The 15757-nt window shown below is 41.2% G+C and overlaps 1 protein-coding gene across 1 annotated transcript in view; it reads right to left on the bottom strand.

Moving 5' to 3' along the window:
* LOC121947536 (rho guanine nucleotide exchange factor 10-like protein) overlaps window positions 1–15757 on the bottom strand; it is a 131046-nt gene that overhangs the window by 12384 nt on the left and 102905 nt on the right. The window contains exons 24-25 of the mRNA XM_088081500.1: window positions 14370–14541; window positions 9230–9346 (exon numbers count right to left, since the gene is read on the bottom strand). Coding sequence (XP_087937626.1) covers window positions 9230–9346; window positions 14370–14541 — 289 coding nt within the window. The remainder of the gene's footprint in view (window positions 1–9229; window positions 9347–14369; window positions 14542–15757) is intronic.

Consider the following 15757-nt stretch of genomic DNA (forward strand, 5'->3'; position numbering starts at 1 on the left):
GCACAACCAGGACCCACAACACAGGCGTAACTTCAGGCAGGGCCACAGCAATGGCAAAACCAAGACCACGATCAGGGAAGCTGAGGGTACGGTATCAGTGCAGCCACAGCACAAGCACGACCAAAGGGTCACAGCGACAGCACAGCTATCCCTCTTCCAGGACGGACAGACGTGCAATAGATATCGTAAATAACAAATGAAATACAATCATGGCAAAAAAAAATACAAATACTCAGTTACCTATTAAAATTATAAGCTGACATTTTTTACTGCACACACATCTTTCTGAACCAGTCAATAACAAATTAAAATCATCACAATTTAATCAAGTATTCTTATCCTGTTATATTACAAAACAAGGAGGAGTCACTATTTTTAGAGTCTCAAAAATCCCATTTAGTCCACACTCCACCATCAAAGACCTGGAAGGACATTTTATCATTATTAACATCAGTCACAATTGGTAATGTTTGCCGACCAAATACAGACGACCCTTCTTTCTTTCAAAACTTTTTTCCTCCATCTCCATCAATTCAAACTGCCCAAGTATAATTGGAGGTGACTGTAATACAGTCATCAACCCATCAATAGACAGAAGTAAAACCTCAAACAAACACACCTGACAATAATCAGAAATAATAAAACAGTTCATGACTGATTTTGGTTTTGGCGATTGTTGACGTCTGCAACACCCCTATTTGTATTCATTCTTCTCAAAAGTATCACGCTTTTTTTTTTCTAAAGAGCAATTCAATTATTTCAAACATTTCAGATTCAAAGATCCACATCCACATCATCACTGATAATCATCAGTGACCTTTCCTCATAACATTCACATGGAATAGGATCAGTTCACACCAGATGGCGCTTTAATACATCCCTTCTCCAAGAACCAGAATTTGACAGTCTTATTAAAAGAGAGTGGGCATTCCTCCTAGAAATAAATGACTCCCCAAAGTCATCTCCGTCTATTCTTTGGGAAAAAGGGAAAGCTGTATTAAGAGGTATTAAGATTTTATTTTCCACCTACAAAAAAAAGTAAGAACAACAAGAAACCAAACTGGAACAAAAAATCATCAGCATCTCGAGGACATCAATGCAAGCAACTCATCAGAAAAATCACAGAATGAGTTAAGAAAGTACACATTTCAGTTAAACAAAATCATAAATAAGAAAACTCAATTCATGATACACAAACTCCGGCAAGAACAATACCACCACAATAATAAATCTGGAAAATACTTAGCGAATCAAATAAAACAAAACACTGAAAAAACAAAAATGCCTGGACTCAGCAGCGAAGCCAACACAATCACCAGAAGAAATAAACAACATCTTCAAAGATTTTTATACCAAGCTATACTCATCTGAAAAAGACCCAGATAAACAAGAGATTAACTCATTTCTTAACAGCATTAACTTACTGAAACTCACCCGAGATCAGATGACTACACTGGAATCACAAATAACAGACAAGGAACTTTCTACTGCCCTCAGCCTCATGCAAAACAATAAATCCCCAGGACCTGATGGCTTCCCTGCTGAGTTCTATAAGCATTTCTGGTTCGTTAGCCCCACTCTACCAAAAAGTAGTAAATGAAATAAAACAAAATTCAAAATTACTAGCAAACATGAACATTCTGAAACCAAACAAGGATCCATCATTACCTTCCAGCTATCGTCCCATATTTCTTGTCAGTGTAGATTTTAAAATTATCACAAAAGCACTCGCTCACAGAACTGAAAAAATCATGTCATCAATCATTCATCCCAACCAGACTGGCTTTATCAAAGGTAGACATTTGTCCAACAATACATTGCAGACTTTTCAGTATAATGGACCATTCATCAACTGGTAATTTCTCAGGTCAAACAATGCAAAAATTTGGCTTTGGGGAGTCATTTATTAATTGGGTTAAAATTCTATAAACAGAACCGTTGGCCACAGTCATCACCAATGGACTAACCATACAACCTTTCACACTCCACAGGGGGACTAGGCAAGGATGTCCACTCTCTCCCTCTCTTTTCACCATATTCATTGAACCACTAGCAACAGCAATACGCCAAAACACCGACATCCCAGGATTCAAAACACAAAATGAACGTCTTAAAATAAGTCTTTGTGCCGATGAAACAAAGCTTTTTTTTTTCTTTTTTTTTTACAAAATCCTCATTCATCATTACGGGAAATAATTGCACTCATAGAATCATTCTCCAACATCTCCAACTACATAAATTGGCACAAGTCCTCAATCCTACCAGTAAACAATAACAGCTAGGATATGGCGGCCCAAACTCCACCCATTCCTTTATGTACAAATCACATTACATATTTAGGTATTACTATCTCCCCCAGGCTGTCAGAGTTGTTCAATCTCAACTACAGCCAACAACTCAAAACAATAAATGATAACCTCCTCTGTTGGATGAATTTTAAGGCATCAGGACCTGATGGGCTACCAACAGACATCTCTAAATTATTTACATAAAAGTTAATAGCCACTCTGTTAGATGTATATGTGGAATCCTATGAAACAGGTTGCCTTCCCACTTCATTACGGAATGCCTTGATCACTCTTATTCTGAAGCCAAGTAAACTGCCAACTGATCGTGGTTCCTACAGACCTATATAACTTTTGAACTCTGATACAAAGATTATAGCTAAAGCTCTAGCCATGAGACTTGAGAGGGCCCTACCTGCCATTATATATGTGGACGAGAATGGTTCTGTCCAAAATTGCCAGGGGTTCCACAATGTGAGAAGAGTTGTTAAAATAATCTATGCATGTGGAGGGACTCCTGACAAGACCATCTTGTCTCTGGATGCAGAGAAGGCATTTGACAGGGTCGAATGGCCATATCTCCTCGAGGTGCTCAAGCGTTTTGGATTTGGCAACTATTTTTGTAGATGGATTGAAATTATGTTTGTTAATTCTTCTCCAATGGAATCTAGTAAATTTCTAGTCAAGTCAAGTCAATCTTATTTATAAAGCCCATTTTCACAAAACACGATTTGCCTCAGAGGGCTTTACAGTATACGACATCCCTCTGCCCTTAGACCCTCACATCACCCAAGGAAAAACTCCCAAAAAAGAACCCCTGTAACGGGGGTGGAAAAAGGAAGAAACCTCAGGAAGAGCGGCAGAGGATGATGAGGGATCCCCCTTCCAGGACGGACAGGCACGCAATTGATGTCGTTAAGAACAATTTAATTAAAATTATGACAAAAAGAAAAGAGAAAGAGAGAGGGGAAGAGAGGGGAAGAGAGGGGAGAGAGGGAGAGAGATGCACAGTAAAAATGGAAACAAACGCATGTCATATTACAATAATGATAGGTGTAAAATTGCTAAATGCACTCCATGATAATTACTAAATGCACTCAATGATAATATTGTGAGTGTTGATAAAAGTCCCTTGCATAGTCCCTTGATAGTTGAGGCTTGGATCATAATAATGGCAGTAGAAGGTTGCATCAAGCACGATCACAACATCGGCACAACCAGGACCCACAACACAGGCGTAACTTCAGGCAGGGCCACAGCAATGGCAAAACCAAGACCACGATCAGGGCAAGCTGAGGGTACGGTATCAGTGCAGCCACAGCACAAGCACGACCAAAGGCAGGGTCACAGCGACAGCACAGCTATCACCATGATCAGGCGCAGCCAAGACTGCCACCAGGATCCAGGAAAATTAGGAAACAAGGGAGAAGGAATGCTCCAGAGAGGAGTCTGTTTACTGCATGACACTAACAGAGTTAGTGTCATGCAGTAAACAGACATGAGCGCTTTCAGATGGAGGAAGCAAGAGTAGGAAGAAGGAGCTCAGTGTATCATAGAAAGTCCCCCGGCAGATTTAACCTATGTCAGCCTAACTAGGGACTGGTCCAGGCAACCTGAGCCAGCCCTAATTATAGCTTTATCAAAGAGGAAGGTCTTAAGTCTACCCTTAAACGTGGAAATGGTGTCTGCCTCCCTGACTGAAACTGGAAACCATAAAAGAGTAGCATGGTAGCTGAAGGCTCTGGCACCCATCCTACTTTTAGAGACTTTGGGAACCACAAGTAACTCTGTATTTTCAGAGCGCAGTGATCTTGAGGGTCGACAAGGAACTATGAGCTGCAACAGATAGGATGCAGCCTGACCATTCAGAGCTTTGTATGTAAGGAGGAGGATTTTAAATTCAACCCTGGATTTTACTGGGAGCCAGTGCAAAGAAGCTAAAACATGAGAAATACGGTCCCTTTTCTCAGTTCCCATTAGAACACATGCAGCAGCACTCTGCACCAGTTGGAGAGACCTAAGAGATTTGTTGGGACAACTGAATAATAGGGAGTTACAGTAATCCAGCATAGAAGTGACAAATGCACGACTAATTTTTCAGCATCTGTTTGGGACAGGATATGTTGTTGTTACGCAAGTGAAAGAAAGCAGTCCTAGAAGTTTGTTTTAAATGGGAGGCAAAAGATAAATCTTGATCAAATAAAACTCTGAGGTTCCTTACCATTGTGCTAGAGGCCAAGGTAATGCCATCTTAGAGAAATTACATGCTTAGAAAAGGAGTTTCTGAGGTGTTTGGGGCCAAGGACAGTAAATTCAGTTTTGTCCGAATTCAACATCAAGAAATTATGGTTCATCCAGGCTTGTATGTCCTTAAGACATGTTTAGGTAACTGATAAGTTTCAACTGGTTTCATAGATAGATATAGTTGCATATTGAGCATTTTCTAATTATGTTGCCTAGGGGAAGCATATATAAAGTAAAAAGGACTGGTCCAAGCATAGAGCCTTATGGCATTCCGAAGCAGACCTTGGTATGCATGGAGGATTGATCACTGATGTGAACAAACTGGGAACAATCTGACATGTAAGATTAAAACCAGCTTAGTGCCATCCCTTTGAGGCCAATTAAGTGTTACTCCGCACTCTGAAGCACACCTTAGTATACACGGAGGATTGATCCAGTCTGTGCAATAAGATTTGATGGTCAACTGTGTCAAAATCAACCAATAACCTTATCTTGCAACCTTTCAAGCAGGGTTCACCAGTTTCACCTTTGCTGTTTGTGTTAGCCATGGAACCATTAGCAATAGCTATTAGATCACACCTTTCAATTTATGGTATTAGATCAAGAGACCTGAATACTACACGGCAATGTTACCATTATGTTTTTATCACATCTTGCTTGCAATTCCCTCCATTTTAGAGCTGATTAATGATTTTGGTGGCTTCTCTGGTTTTAGAGTAAACAAAGGTAAATCTTCCTTTATGTTCCTAAAGAAAAATGAAAGAAGGAAACCAAAAATATTCCACCCATTCATGAACACTACGGAAGGATTTCAGTACTTGGGTATCAAGATAACCCCAACTATGAGCCCATGTTAGTTGCAAGTGTCGGAGGATGTCGCAAGATGGACAACGTTGACTTTATCTACTGTGGGAAGAATAAATATTGTAAAGATGACAATATTACCTATTTATTTATGTTTTCCAATCAATTCCATTACCTCCCCAGCCTTCATTTTTTTCCAAGGCTAGAAAGCTTCTTTCAGATTTTATTTGGAATGACAGGAGGCCAAGACTCAAAATCTCTCTTTTGTATTTGCCCTATGATAGAGGAGGGTTACAACTGCCAGATTTGCAGTGGTATTACTGGGCAGCTCAGTTAACAATGTTTTGGGTTTCTAAGGATTCTTTTGCCCTGGGTAGAATGTGAAAAGTTGTCCTCAAATGATTTGACAGAGTAGCTTTATATATTCTGCACTTTTTAAGAAATTAAGACTCAAGGGAACCCTCATCCATACCCCTGTCGCTGGACATTGTTGGGCTGTCAGAGCATTGCTGGGGAGAGGGATATCTGGAGTGCTCTGCGTAGCCTGTTGCCCCTGCAACCCGGCCTCAGATAAGCAGACAACAATGGATGGATGGATGGATAATTCTGAATGATTGGAAGGCTACCGGCACTTCTGGTTTCTATAGATGGCTAAGGGAATTAGTCTTGGGCATACACATATAGAGAATTTGTCTGCAGGACAAATTTGCGAGCACCTGGGGCCCAATAAATAGACATATCTTTTCCCATCAGTTAACTGATGTCCATGTTGCATCAAAGTTCTGTTACTCTTTCCCATTTCTTTTCCTTTTTCTTATTGTAATAGGCTAACATGGCTGTATCAATATCCAATCTGGCTTTTTTTTTTTGTTTATATATATATATATATATATATATATATATATATGTATGTATATATATATACACATGATGTCATGTCCAGGAAATTATGTTGATTTTTTTTTCTCGTGTCTATGTTCTCTCATGTCTTCCTGTTTTATTTTGAAATTCTAACTCTCCTGTTTCAGGTGAATTGTTTCCTCCCTTTGTGTGTTTTCCTGCCAGTGTGATTGTTTGATACTTTTTTCTTGTGAGTCACGCATTTGGGTTCTACCCCTAATTCGGTCTTGTCAGTACGAATTGGCCAGCATGAACCCAGCCAACTGGGACAGCGCTCTGAGGAGGGCATTTGATCCATTCTCCTCAGACCGAGAAAAGGCACGGAAGCTGAGCAACATCAAGCAAGGTATGGATTAGTGTTAGTGATTAAGCTATCCGTTTTTGCACCCTAGCTACGGATAGCGGGTGGAATGCTACAGCTCTATATTGATATCAGATCAAGAGTGGGGCCCATGTTGCCATATCCACAGGTTGATGCAGCCATGGCTAACCAGCCTAACTGTAGCTAACACTGGCTAACAAAACACAACAAGCGACAAACTTAACTTCTGACACCAAATGTAACGTCCCGGCTGGGACGGTGGTGAAAAACAGGAGAAGAGTTGACTTGCAATCTGTGCATTTATTAACAGACCTGAAAAGCAGGGACACTGGCCATCACCACCCGATACAACAACACAAGAACACATCTCCAAGCTTAAACTCTGGCAATACTACAGACCACAGCAAAACACATCAACAGTCAACAGACAACAGTCTCCTAGCAACACTGCCAATGGAAATCTCAGAACTAATGCATTACCATTACTTGAACAGCATAACACTGAACACACTCTTCAACAAATCTACTATAGGGTCGTTACAATATATAGTGTGCATACAGTATATCAGCACTGTTTAATTGATTTGGGATTTGAGTTCACTTTCATCGTTTGCAAATAAAAGATGCCTTTGGAAAATTTTGGCTCACAAGCACAAGTACAAATAACACCGCTGGTCTTAATGTTAATGATAAAGTGGATCTAAATAACATGAAATGAGGAGAAACTAAATATGTGAGAGAGTGCAGAACCCTACCTTCAATTTAGTACTGATATGAAAATTAAGTTTAAAAAAAGTCCTAATTGAGAGTACTAGGACACTGAGTATTTAGAAAAAAAAGTGAATTTATCTCAGTTCAAATACATAGGAAAGAGTCAAAGTGTTGCCCTTTTTTAAAAAAAAATCAAATAAACGTATTCAGTGTCAACACACTAATGAATTTCCTATAAATTTATAATTGGCTGATTGAGGGTCAATGTTTTTAGTTGTTATTCAAGGACAAATGTCAATTTCTGATCTTTTCAAGATGGAACCCAAGTACTGTCACAGGCTACGTCTCAAGTCTCATTAATGTTTCCTTCAGCTGTTTTCTTTTTTCCTTGCGTCTTAGTGTGTCCCCCCAGTGATACATGGAGAGATGCAAGGAAACCACAAGAGGAGGGAGGAAACAACAAAATATGTTTTAACAGACAGACAATGTTTCCTCAAAAGTATCATGTGAAGTGACGCCTATTTCTGATGACAGCAGTAGCTGATCAGGGCTGCTAGTGCTTGTTTGAGTGACCTATGCACATTTGCTTTGTTGTGATGCTCACACTTAACAAACGGAAGGTCACAAAACTTCACAAATTCTGCACTGTATGTTCAACTACAGAAGAACTATGGAACAGGCATTTTTCACCAACTGCTCTACAGAGGAACATGCATGCATTACCTACTGCCATGTAATTAATGAGGACATTATATGATTATATGACAGCTTCTGATAGAGTTCTATATTGATGATAGTAAGACCACTTTTGTTTCTTTCCCATGGATGAACACAGGTGTGTTTTATTGTGCTGAGGTTTCAAAAAAAAACTTCACTCAGCAGTGGCAACAGACTGCATTACTAACTGTTAGAAACCTAAAATCGAGCGTTTGCTGGAGCTGCTGTATTTACCGAACTGGCACTGTTCTGAGAGGGCCTTCATGGAGAGTAACACTTATGATTATGGCTGATGATAATCAGATTGAGCTGTTTTGGTGCACTCTCTGGTACTGGTGCCATATGCATAGTGCGTAACGCATGCACCCGTAGCGCCGACGCTGCAGCTGATCACAGCTGGATCAGCTGTCAGTCAGCTAGAAAGACTTTTGATGTAATTTATGTCACATGTACACAGTGCAGGTAGCTTAAGAATACAGATAAAGTTCAGTGGCGGAGCGGCAGAGTTTGCTCTGTTTAAAAAACATCCGCACATGAACAACAACCTGCGCTCTGTATTTATACAGGACTGTGTCTGATTTTTAGATGGTGGATCAGGAGACAAATTAAATGTAAAACGAAACGAAATGAAAAAAGAAGTGATACACTTTAGTTTAATCTTTAATCTGTCTTCACTGTGGTTTAAAACTCTCCAATCAATAAGTGACAGGCATGACGGCTGATAAAAGACTACCTAGAAGGCTGTTCTCGTCTGTCCTCATCATCGCTCCTCAGAAATCCCCTATCTTCGGTCCTTGAGCGAAAAATGAGAGCTCTGAGATGTCCTTCAAGATGGCACCAGTCCAAGCAAGGATCGAGGAGCAAGGAAATAACAATTACGAGAACTGAGATGCACCTTTTCTCCTGAGCCTTTGCTTCAGCTTTCAGCAATTTGTCAACTCGACCTCAGACTCTACCTGGCCATTACTAATATTTGTTAATAAATGACCCCTATGCTCACACAAGACAAGCCCTTTAAAAATACATTTAGAAAATATTTCATTTTTAAAATCTTTCTTCAGTTCCCTGGTAGGTGGTGTCTTAGTGACTTAGTCAGCAGCTTAGGGCCTGAGTCAGCACAAGCATATCATATCATGTGTTTCTTGCTGCAGACATGTTATATAAAGTATTGAGCACATGCTGTGTGTATGTGTTTCCATGCTGCACTGAGGAGTCCAGTAGTAGAGCTGCTGTGCTCCGCACTGACCTGTAATCTTGGGGATGCCCTCCAGAGTGGGCACAGGGAAACTGAGGATGATGCCTTGGTTGGTCCCTACCCACAGAAGGCCCTGGCAGATCAGCAAGCTGGAGACACAAACATGACCTGCAAACAGACATTCAACTATTACCAGGACTGCTGCAACACCAGTGATACAGTCCATGTCAAAAGCATCTGACGTAATGCGGGTAAGCATGGTGACTCACTTCGTGCATCTTTGTCTGTGCCTCTGGTAGCGTCTCTGTGCTGCTCTTACGAGTGATTCCCAGCTAATCTTCTAACTTGCTCCTTACTTCGACTGCTTTTTATTTGTCTGTGACTGAAAACTCACAGAAGTTTTACTTAATCACACAGCTGTCTTCTCCTTTCAGCAGTTTTTCCTGTTTAATCACACAGCCGCTCACTCACTGTTAGCCCGTTAGCTACTTTAGCATTAGCTCTGATTAGCGATGGCTTCTCCCTGCCCTTTTCCCTCTTCTGCTGCTCTCTCCTGCTCAGTGTGTCAGATGTTTAGTTACTCCTGTGCCTGCTTTAGTGATAGTGGTACCTGTAACAAGTGTAGTATTTGCTGAGCTGGAGGTGAGGCTTAGAGATCTGGAAGCACGGCTCTGTACCATGGAAAATGTCTCTTTAGCTGCGATAGTTAGCAAGCCCCCTGAAGCCTGTGTGGACCGACATAGCATAGCCTCTGTTGGCTGTCTCCCGGGAACCCCCGTGCAGCTGGGAGGCTAGGTGACTGTCCGAGCGAAGTATAGTAAGCCGAGGCCCACGGTACACCTCCCACCTCCCGCTCAGCGACACACCGGCTGAGGACACAACCCTGGTCATTGGTAGCTCTATTTTGCGAAACGTGAAGTTAGTGACACCGGCGGCCATCGTCAAATGTATCCCTGGGGCCAGAGCGGGCGACGTCGAGTCAAATTTGAAGCTGGCTAAGGCTAAACGTAAATACAGTAAGATTGTTATTCTCGGCGGCGGCAATGACACCCGGTTACGGCAATCGGAGGTCACTAAAATTAACATAGTGTCGGTGTGTGAATATGCAAAGATGATGTCGGACACCGTAATACCGTAATCTTCTCTTGACCCCTCCCAATGTGACCAGTGATGACATGTTTAGCTGCATGTCATCACTCAACCGCTGGTTGTTGTGGTGGTGTCCAGCAAATGATGTGGGCTTCGTTAATAATTGGCACTGCTTTTGGGGGAAACCTGGTCTTATCCAGAGGGACAGCATCCATCCCACTTTGGATGGAGCCGCTCTCCTCTCTAGGAATCTGGTCGAGTTTATTAGAGGCCCAAAGCCATGACATCCCAGAGTTGGGAGCAGGTTTCAGAGTCGCAGTCTTACACGCTTCTCTGAGCTTCCTCTAGCACAGTCACACACCCATAATGTAAATGTTATAAAAACGGTGTCTGTCCCCCGACCACATCATTTGTTTAAAACTAAAATAAACAAAAGGGGAGTTGTACAAGAAAATCTCATAAAAATTAACTCATCTCCTGTCAAACAGCATCATAACAGAAGAATCACATGTGGACTCTTGAGCATTAGATCCCTATCAACCAAGGCTCATTTAGTCACTGATTTAATGTTGGATAACCAGATTGATTTATTATGCCTCAATGAGACCTGGCTTTGTCCTGATGAGTATATTAGCCTGAATGAATCCACTCCTCCAGGTCATATAAATAGTCACGTTGCGTGGGACACTGGCCGAGGAGGGGGAGTCGCTGCTATTTTTGATTCAAGCTTAGCAATTCACACTAACGCTAAGCTAAACTATAGTTCATTTGAAAGCCTTTTTCTTAGTCTTTCTCACCCATCTTGGAAAACACTTCAGCCAATTCTATTTGTTATAGTGTACCGCGCCCCCGGCCCATAATCTGAATTCTCTGAGCTTATATCAAGTTTAGTGCTTAAATCAGACAAAATTATTATCGTAGGGGATTTTAACATTCACATGGATATTAATAGTGATAGCCTTAGTTCTGCTTTCTCCACGATTCAGTTGGCTTCAGTCAGTGTGTACATAAACCCACCCACAACTACAATCACACCCTCAATCAAGTCCTTGCATACGGCATCGATATTAAAGATTAATTAGTCTTTCCCTGAGATTCCTGCTCTGTCAGACCATTATTTCATAGCTTTCAATTTTTTATTACTCGACTACAAGCCTCTCAGCAAGAGTTACTATTCTAGATGCCCTATGCAGTGACAACTTTATGACTTTCTTTAATGATAAAATTATAACTATTTAAGATTAAATCCATCACCTCTTGCCCTTACCTGACCTGACCCCGGATGCAGGTAACCTGGATATGGCAGCAAGGCCTGAAATTTATTCGGACCATTTCTCCCACATTGACCTTCATCAACTCTACACTTTGATTTCTGCATCTAAGTCATCAACATGCCTGCAAGACCCCATCTCAACTAAGCTACTTAGGAAAGTTTTGCCCTTATGAGACAACTCTTTATTAGATATAATCAATGCATCTTTATTAACAGGCTATGTACCACAGTCCTTTAAAGTAGCTGTCATTAAACCTCTGCGAAAGAAGCACACTCTCGATCCTAAAATTTTAGCTAATTATAGACCGAGATCTAATCTCCCCTGTATTTCTAAAATTCTTGAGAGAGTGGTTGCTCATCAACTCTGTGATTTTCTCCAAAATAATAGTTTATTCGAAGACTTTCAGTCAGGCTTCAGAGTTCATCATAGTACGGAGACGGCAAAAATTAATAACGACTTATTTATCGCTTCTGACACACGTCTGGTCTCTGTTTTAATCCTATTAGATCTCAGTGCCGCATTTGACACCACTGACCATCAAATCTTACTGCACAGACTGGAAAACTTAATTGGCTTTAAAGGAATGGCACTAGCCTGTTTTAAGTCAGATCGTTCCCAATTTGTTCACATCAATGATCAACCCTCCACACATACTAAGGTCTGCTTCGCAGTGCCACAAGGTTCTGTGTCATTTCTACTTTATATATGCTTCCTCTAGGCAACATAATTAGAAAACACTATAAATTTCCATTGTTATGCTGACGATACGCAATTATATCTATCTATGAAACCAGATGAAACTGATCAGCTATCTCGACTTCAAACATGTCTTAAGGATGTAAAAGCCTGGATGAGCCGTAATTTCCTGATGTTGAATTCAGACAAAACTGAAGTTATTGTTCTTGGCCCCAAACACCTCAGAAGCTCCTTTTCCAAAAATGTAATTTCTCTAGATGGCATTATCTTGGCCTCTAGCACAGCTGTAAGGAACCTCTGAGTTTTAGTTGATCAAGATTTATCTTTTGCCTCCCATATAAAACAAACTTCAAGGATGGCTTTCTTTCACTTGCGTAACATTGCAAAAATTAGACATATCCTGTCCCAAACAGATGCTAAAAAATTAGTGCATGCATTTGTCACCTCTAGGCTGGATTACTGTTACTCCTTATTATTTGGTTGACCCAACAAATCTCTTAGGTCTCTCCAACTGGTGCAGAACGGCGCTGCTCGTGTTCTAACGGGAAGCAAGAAAATTGATCATATTTCTCCTGTTTTAGCTTCTTTGCACTGGCTCCCTGTGGAATCCAGGACTGAATTTAAAATCCTCCTCCTTACTTACAAAGCTCTAAATGGTCAGGCTCCATACCATCTGCTGCAGCTCATAGTTCCTTACCAACCCTCAAGATCACTGCGCTCTGAAAATGCAGGGTTACTTGTGGTTCCCAAAGTTTCCAAAAGTAGGATAGGAACCAGAGCCTTCAGCTACCACGCTCCTCTCCAATGGAACCATCTTCCAGTTTCGGTCAGGGAGGCAGACACTGTCTCAACTTTTAAGGGTAGACTTAAGACCTTCCTCTTTGATGAAGCTTATAATTAGGGCTGGCTCAGGTTGCCTGGACCAGCCCATAGTTAGGCTGACATAGGTTTAACCTTTTCCTCAATGCCGCCACCGGAAAATCATGCATGTCTGTTTACTGCATTGCCATTTGCAAGCTTAGCTTAGCCTCAGTAGTTTAGCTTAGTCTTATGTCTGTGATAGCCATGTGGTACTGGCTGGTTTGGCTGTACTGATACTGTACCCCCCGCTCGCCCTGATCGTGGTCTGGTCCTGGTTGCGCTGATGCTGTGATCTGGCCTTTGGACACCTCCCTATCAATATACGCATGAGACTCTTATCATCACCCTCAACATCATCGTGGAGTGTAATTAATAATTTCACATCTATCGTTATTGTAATATGACATGCATCTGTTTCTATTATTGCTGTGCCTCTCTCCCCCCCTCTCTCCCCCTCTCCTCTCCTCTCTCTTTCTCTTTCCTTTTTTCCTTGATTGTATTTCATTTATTTATGACATCTATTGCATGTCTGTCTGTCCTAGAAGAGGGATCCCTCATCATCCTCTACCACTCTTCCTGAGGTTTCTTCCTTTTTTTTTTACCATTACAGGGGTTCTTTTTCTGGACTTTTTCCTTGGGTGATGTGAGGGTCTAAGGGCAGAGGGATGTCATACACTGTAAAGCCCTCTGAGGCAAACCATGTTTTGTGATAATGGGCTCTATAAATAAAATTGACTTAACTTGACTTGACTTGACTTGACATGTTTCACAGTGGTTCAGATCAGATTCAGTGGTGGATCCTCCTATACCTGTCTTGGATTGCCATCTCCCTGGACCCAGACATTTCAGTCACGGAGCAGCTCAGGAGATGGTTTGCAAGTCTTAGTTATTTATATCGCGTAGAGAATGACATTTGGTGGGTGCAAATTTAACTTATTTACATTGACTAGAACAGCTCCCCTCAACTGAAGTAATTACAAACCATGTAATATCAAGGATTCCTCCTCTTTTACCAACAGAATAAAAACTTCTGGCTACAGTTAACAGCACTAAGTGCTCTGCTACATAGTTGCACTGTAGTCAGCAAACCAACTTAACTATCCCTATTAACTTGAGATATCACATAGTGTTTATAACTCAAGGCCAAGCTTGGCACTTTACATTAAATGACAATGACTATTCCAGGAATACTTTAATGAAGCATTCAAATCAGCACTACACACACTCCATGTTCATTTGATTCTGGCTGTTGATATCTTGTCTGGCCTTGCCTGGTGTCAGATGGGTGGTGCGGGTGAAGATGTTGACTTCCTGTAGTGGTTCCAGTGTCTCTGTGTGAAACAGGTGAATGGAGGAGGCCTGGGTGAAGGCCATCCAAACCCCCCCGCCTGAACGAACCATGTGGCTAACACTGCAGCCTGGATCAGAGTGGGCTTTAAAACTCTACAGAGAGAGATAGAGAGATGGTCAGTGTATAGGTCACATGTCGGCAGTAACTCAAGATCAAATATGACAAGGTTCTATGCAATTTTTGTGCCATATGCATTAGGGACATTATTCAAAATTACTGTATACATGTACTTTTCACAAACACGTATTGCAGGAGCCAGGTATAGCCTCTGTTAGGCTTTGTGTGCCATGGTAGTCAGAAATTCTGTCTAAATATTCTTAATACCGTCTGTCATGTCTTTGGGCCAAAGACCTTAATAATTCATATGTTTCATAAGTTAGTTAAAAAAGTAATAAATTATTTCATTTTCCGTAAATAAATAGCTAAAAGTTCTAATAAATATTGTTAAAAAATCGAAGGTTAAAAAGTCTACAGAGTGAGACATCTTCTCTAGAAAGTATCGTTTCTGGGCCACTGAGTGAGTGCTCTCGTGTATAGACAATCTTTGTTGTTTTCTCTCGGAAAAAGCAGGCTGGCCTCACGGCAGAGACGGAACAGGAAAAACCTCATAAACACGCTAAAAGTTGCTCTTAACGCTTGTTTCTTGGGAAATTATTGTCTTTGTAAGTATATATGTGTACAAAGCACCTACATAGACGCATTTTCTATTTCAAAAGTTGTACTTGTTTGTCAAGTTACTAACGTCATGCTGCCGCTATTTTGCGTTTGCATTTGGTGTAAGTGTGTTAGCTAACTGTTAGCTGATGTGTGTTTAGCCTGCGATATGAGCAGTATTGAAAGTTTATTTTATTTTTTCTGTATGTTTCAGTTACCACTTATTTTTGCAAGAAAGCTTCATAAAGCAAGAAAAGCAAGCCTTGTCTGCGGAGTTTTCTTCATTGGTTCGCTGGCTGTCTAGCAGCATACAGACACATATTGTGAGGACAGCACAGTAAAAAGACAAGTAAAGACGTCCAAAGTAAGAAGACGTCTTCTCAGCGGATTCAAGCAACACAGACCAGCATTTAGCAGACATGAGTACTCGCTCAGGGAAAAGGTATTTGAAAGATTATGAGCTGCATAATGAAGCAGACCCACTGCAACAACCAGACGTTGACACAGAGCATCCGGATGATGCACGCCAACCGTCGGCCATGCTACAGCCACCACCACCATCATCTGACACCAGGTCCAAGACCACCAGGACATCCCGCACATCGTCTTCGGTGTCTACAGCCACAAAAGCCTATGCCAAGGCGCAAGCGGCCA

Source organism: Plectropomus leopardus, chromosome 9, assembly GCF_026936395.1.
Source record: "Plectropomus leopardus strain MGB_pleo_1.0 chromosome 9, ASM2693639v1, whole genome shotgun sequence".
Taxonomy (NCBI): Eukaryota; Metazoa; Chordata; class Actinopteri; order Perciformes; family Serranidae; genus Plectropomus; species Plectropomus leopardus.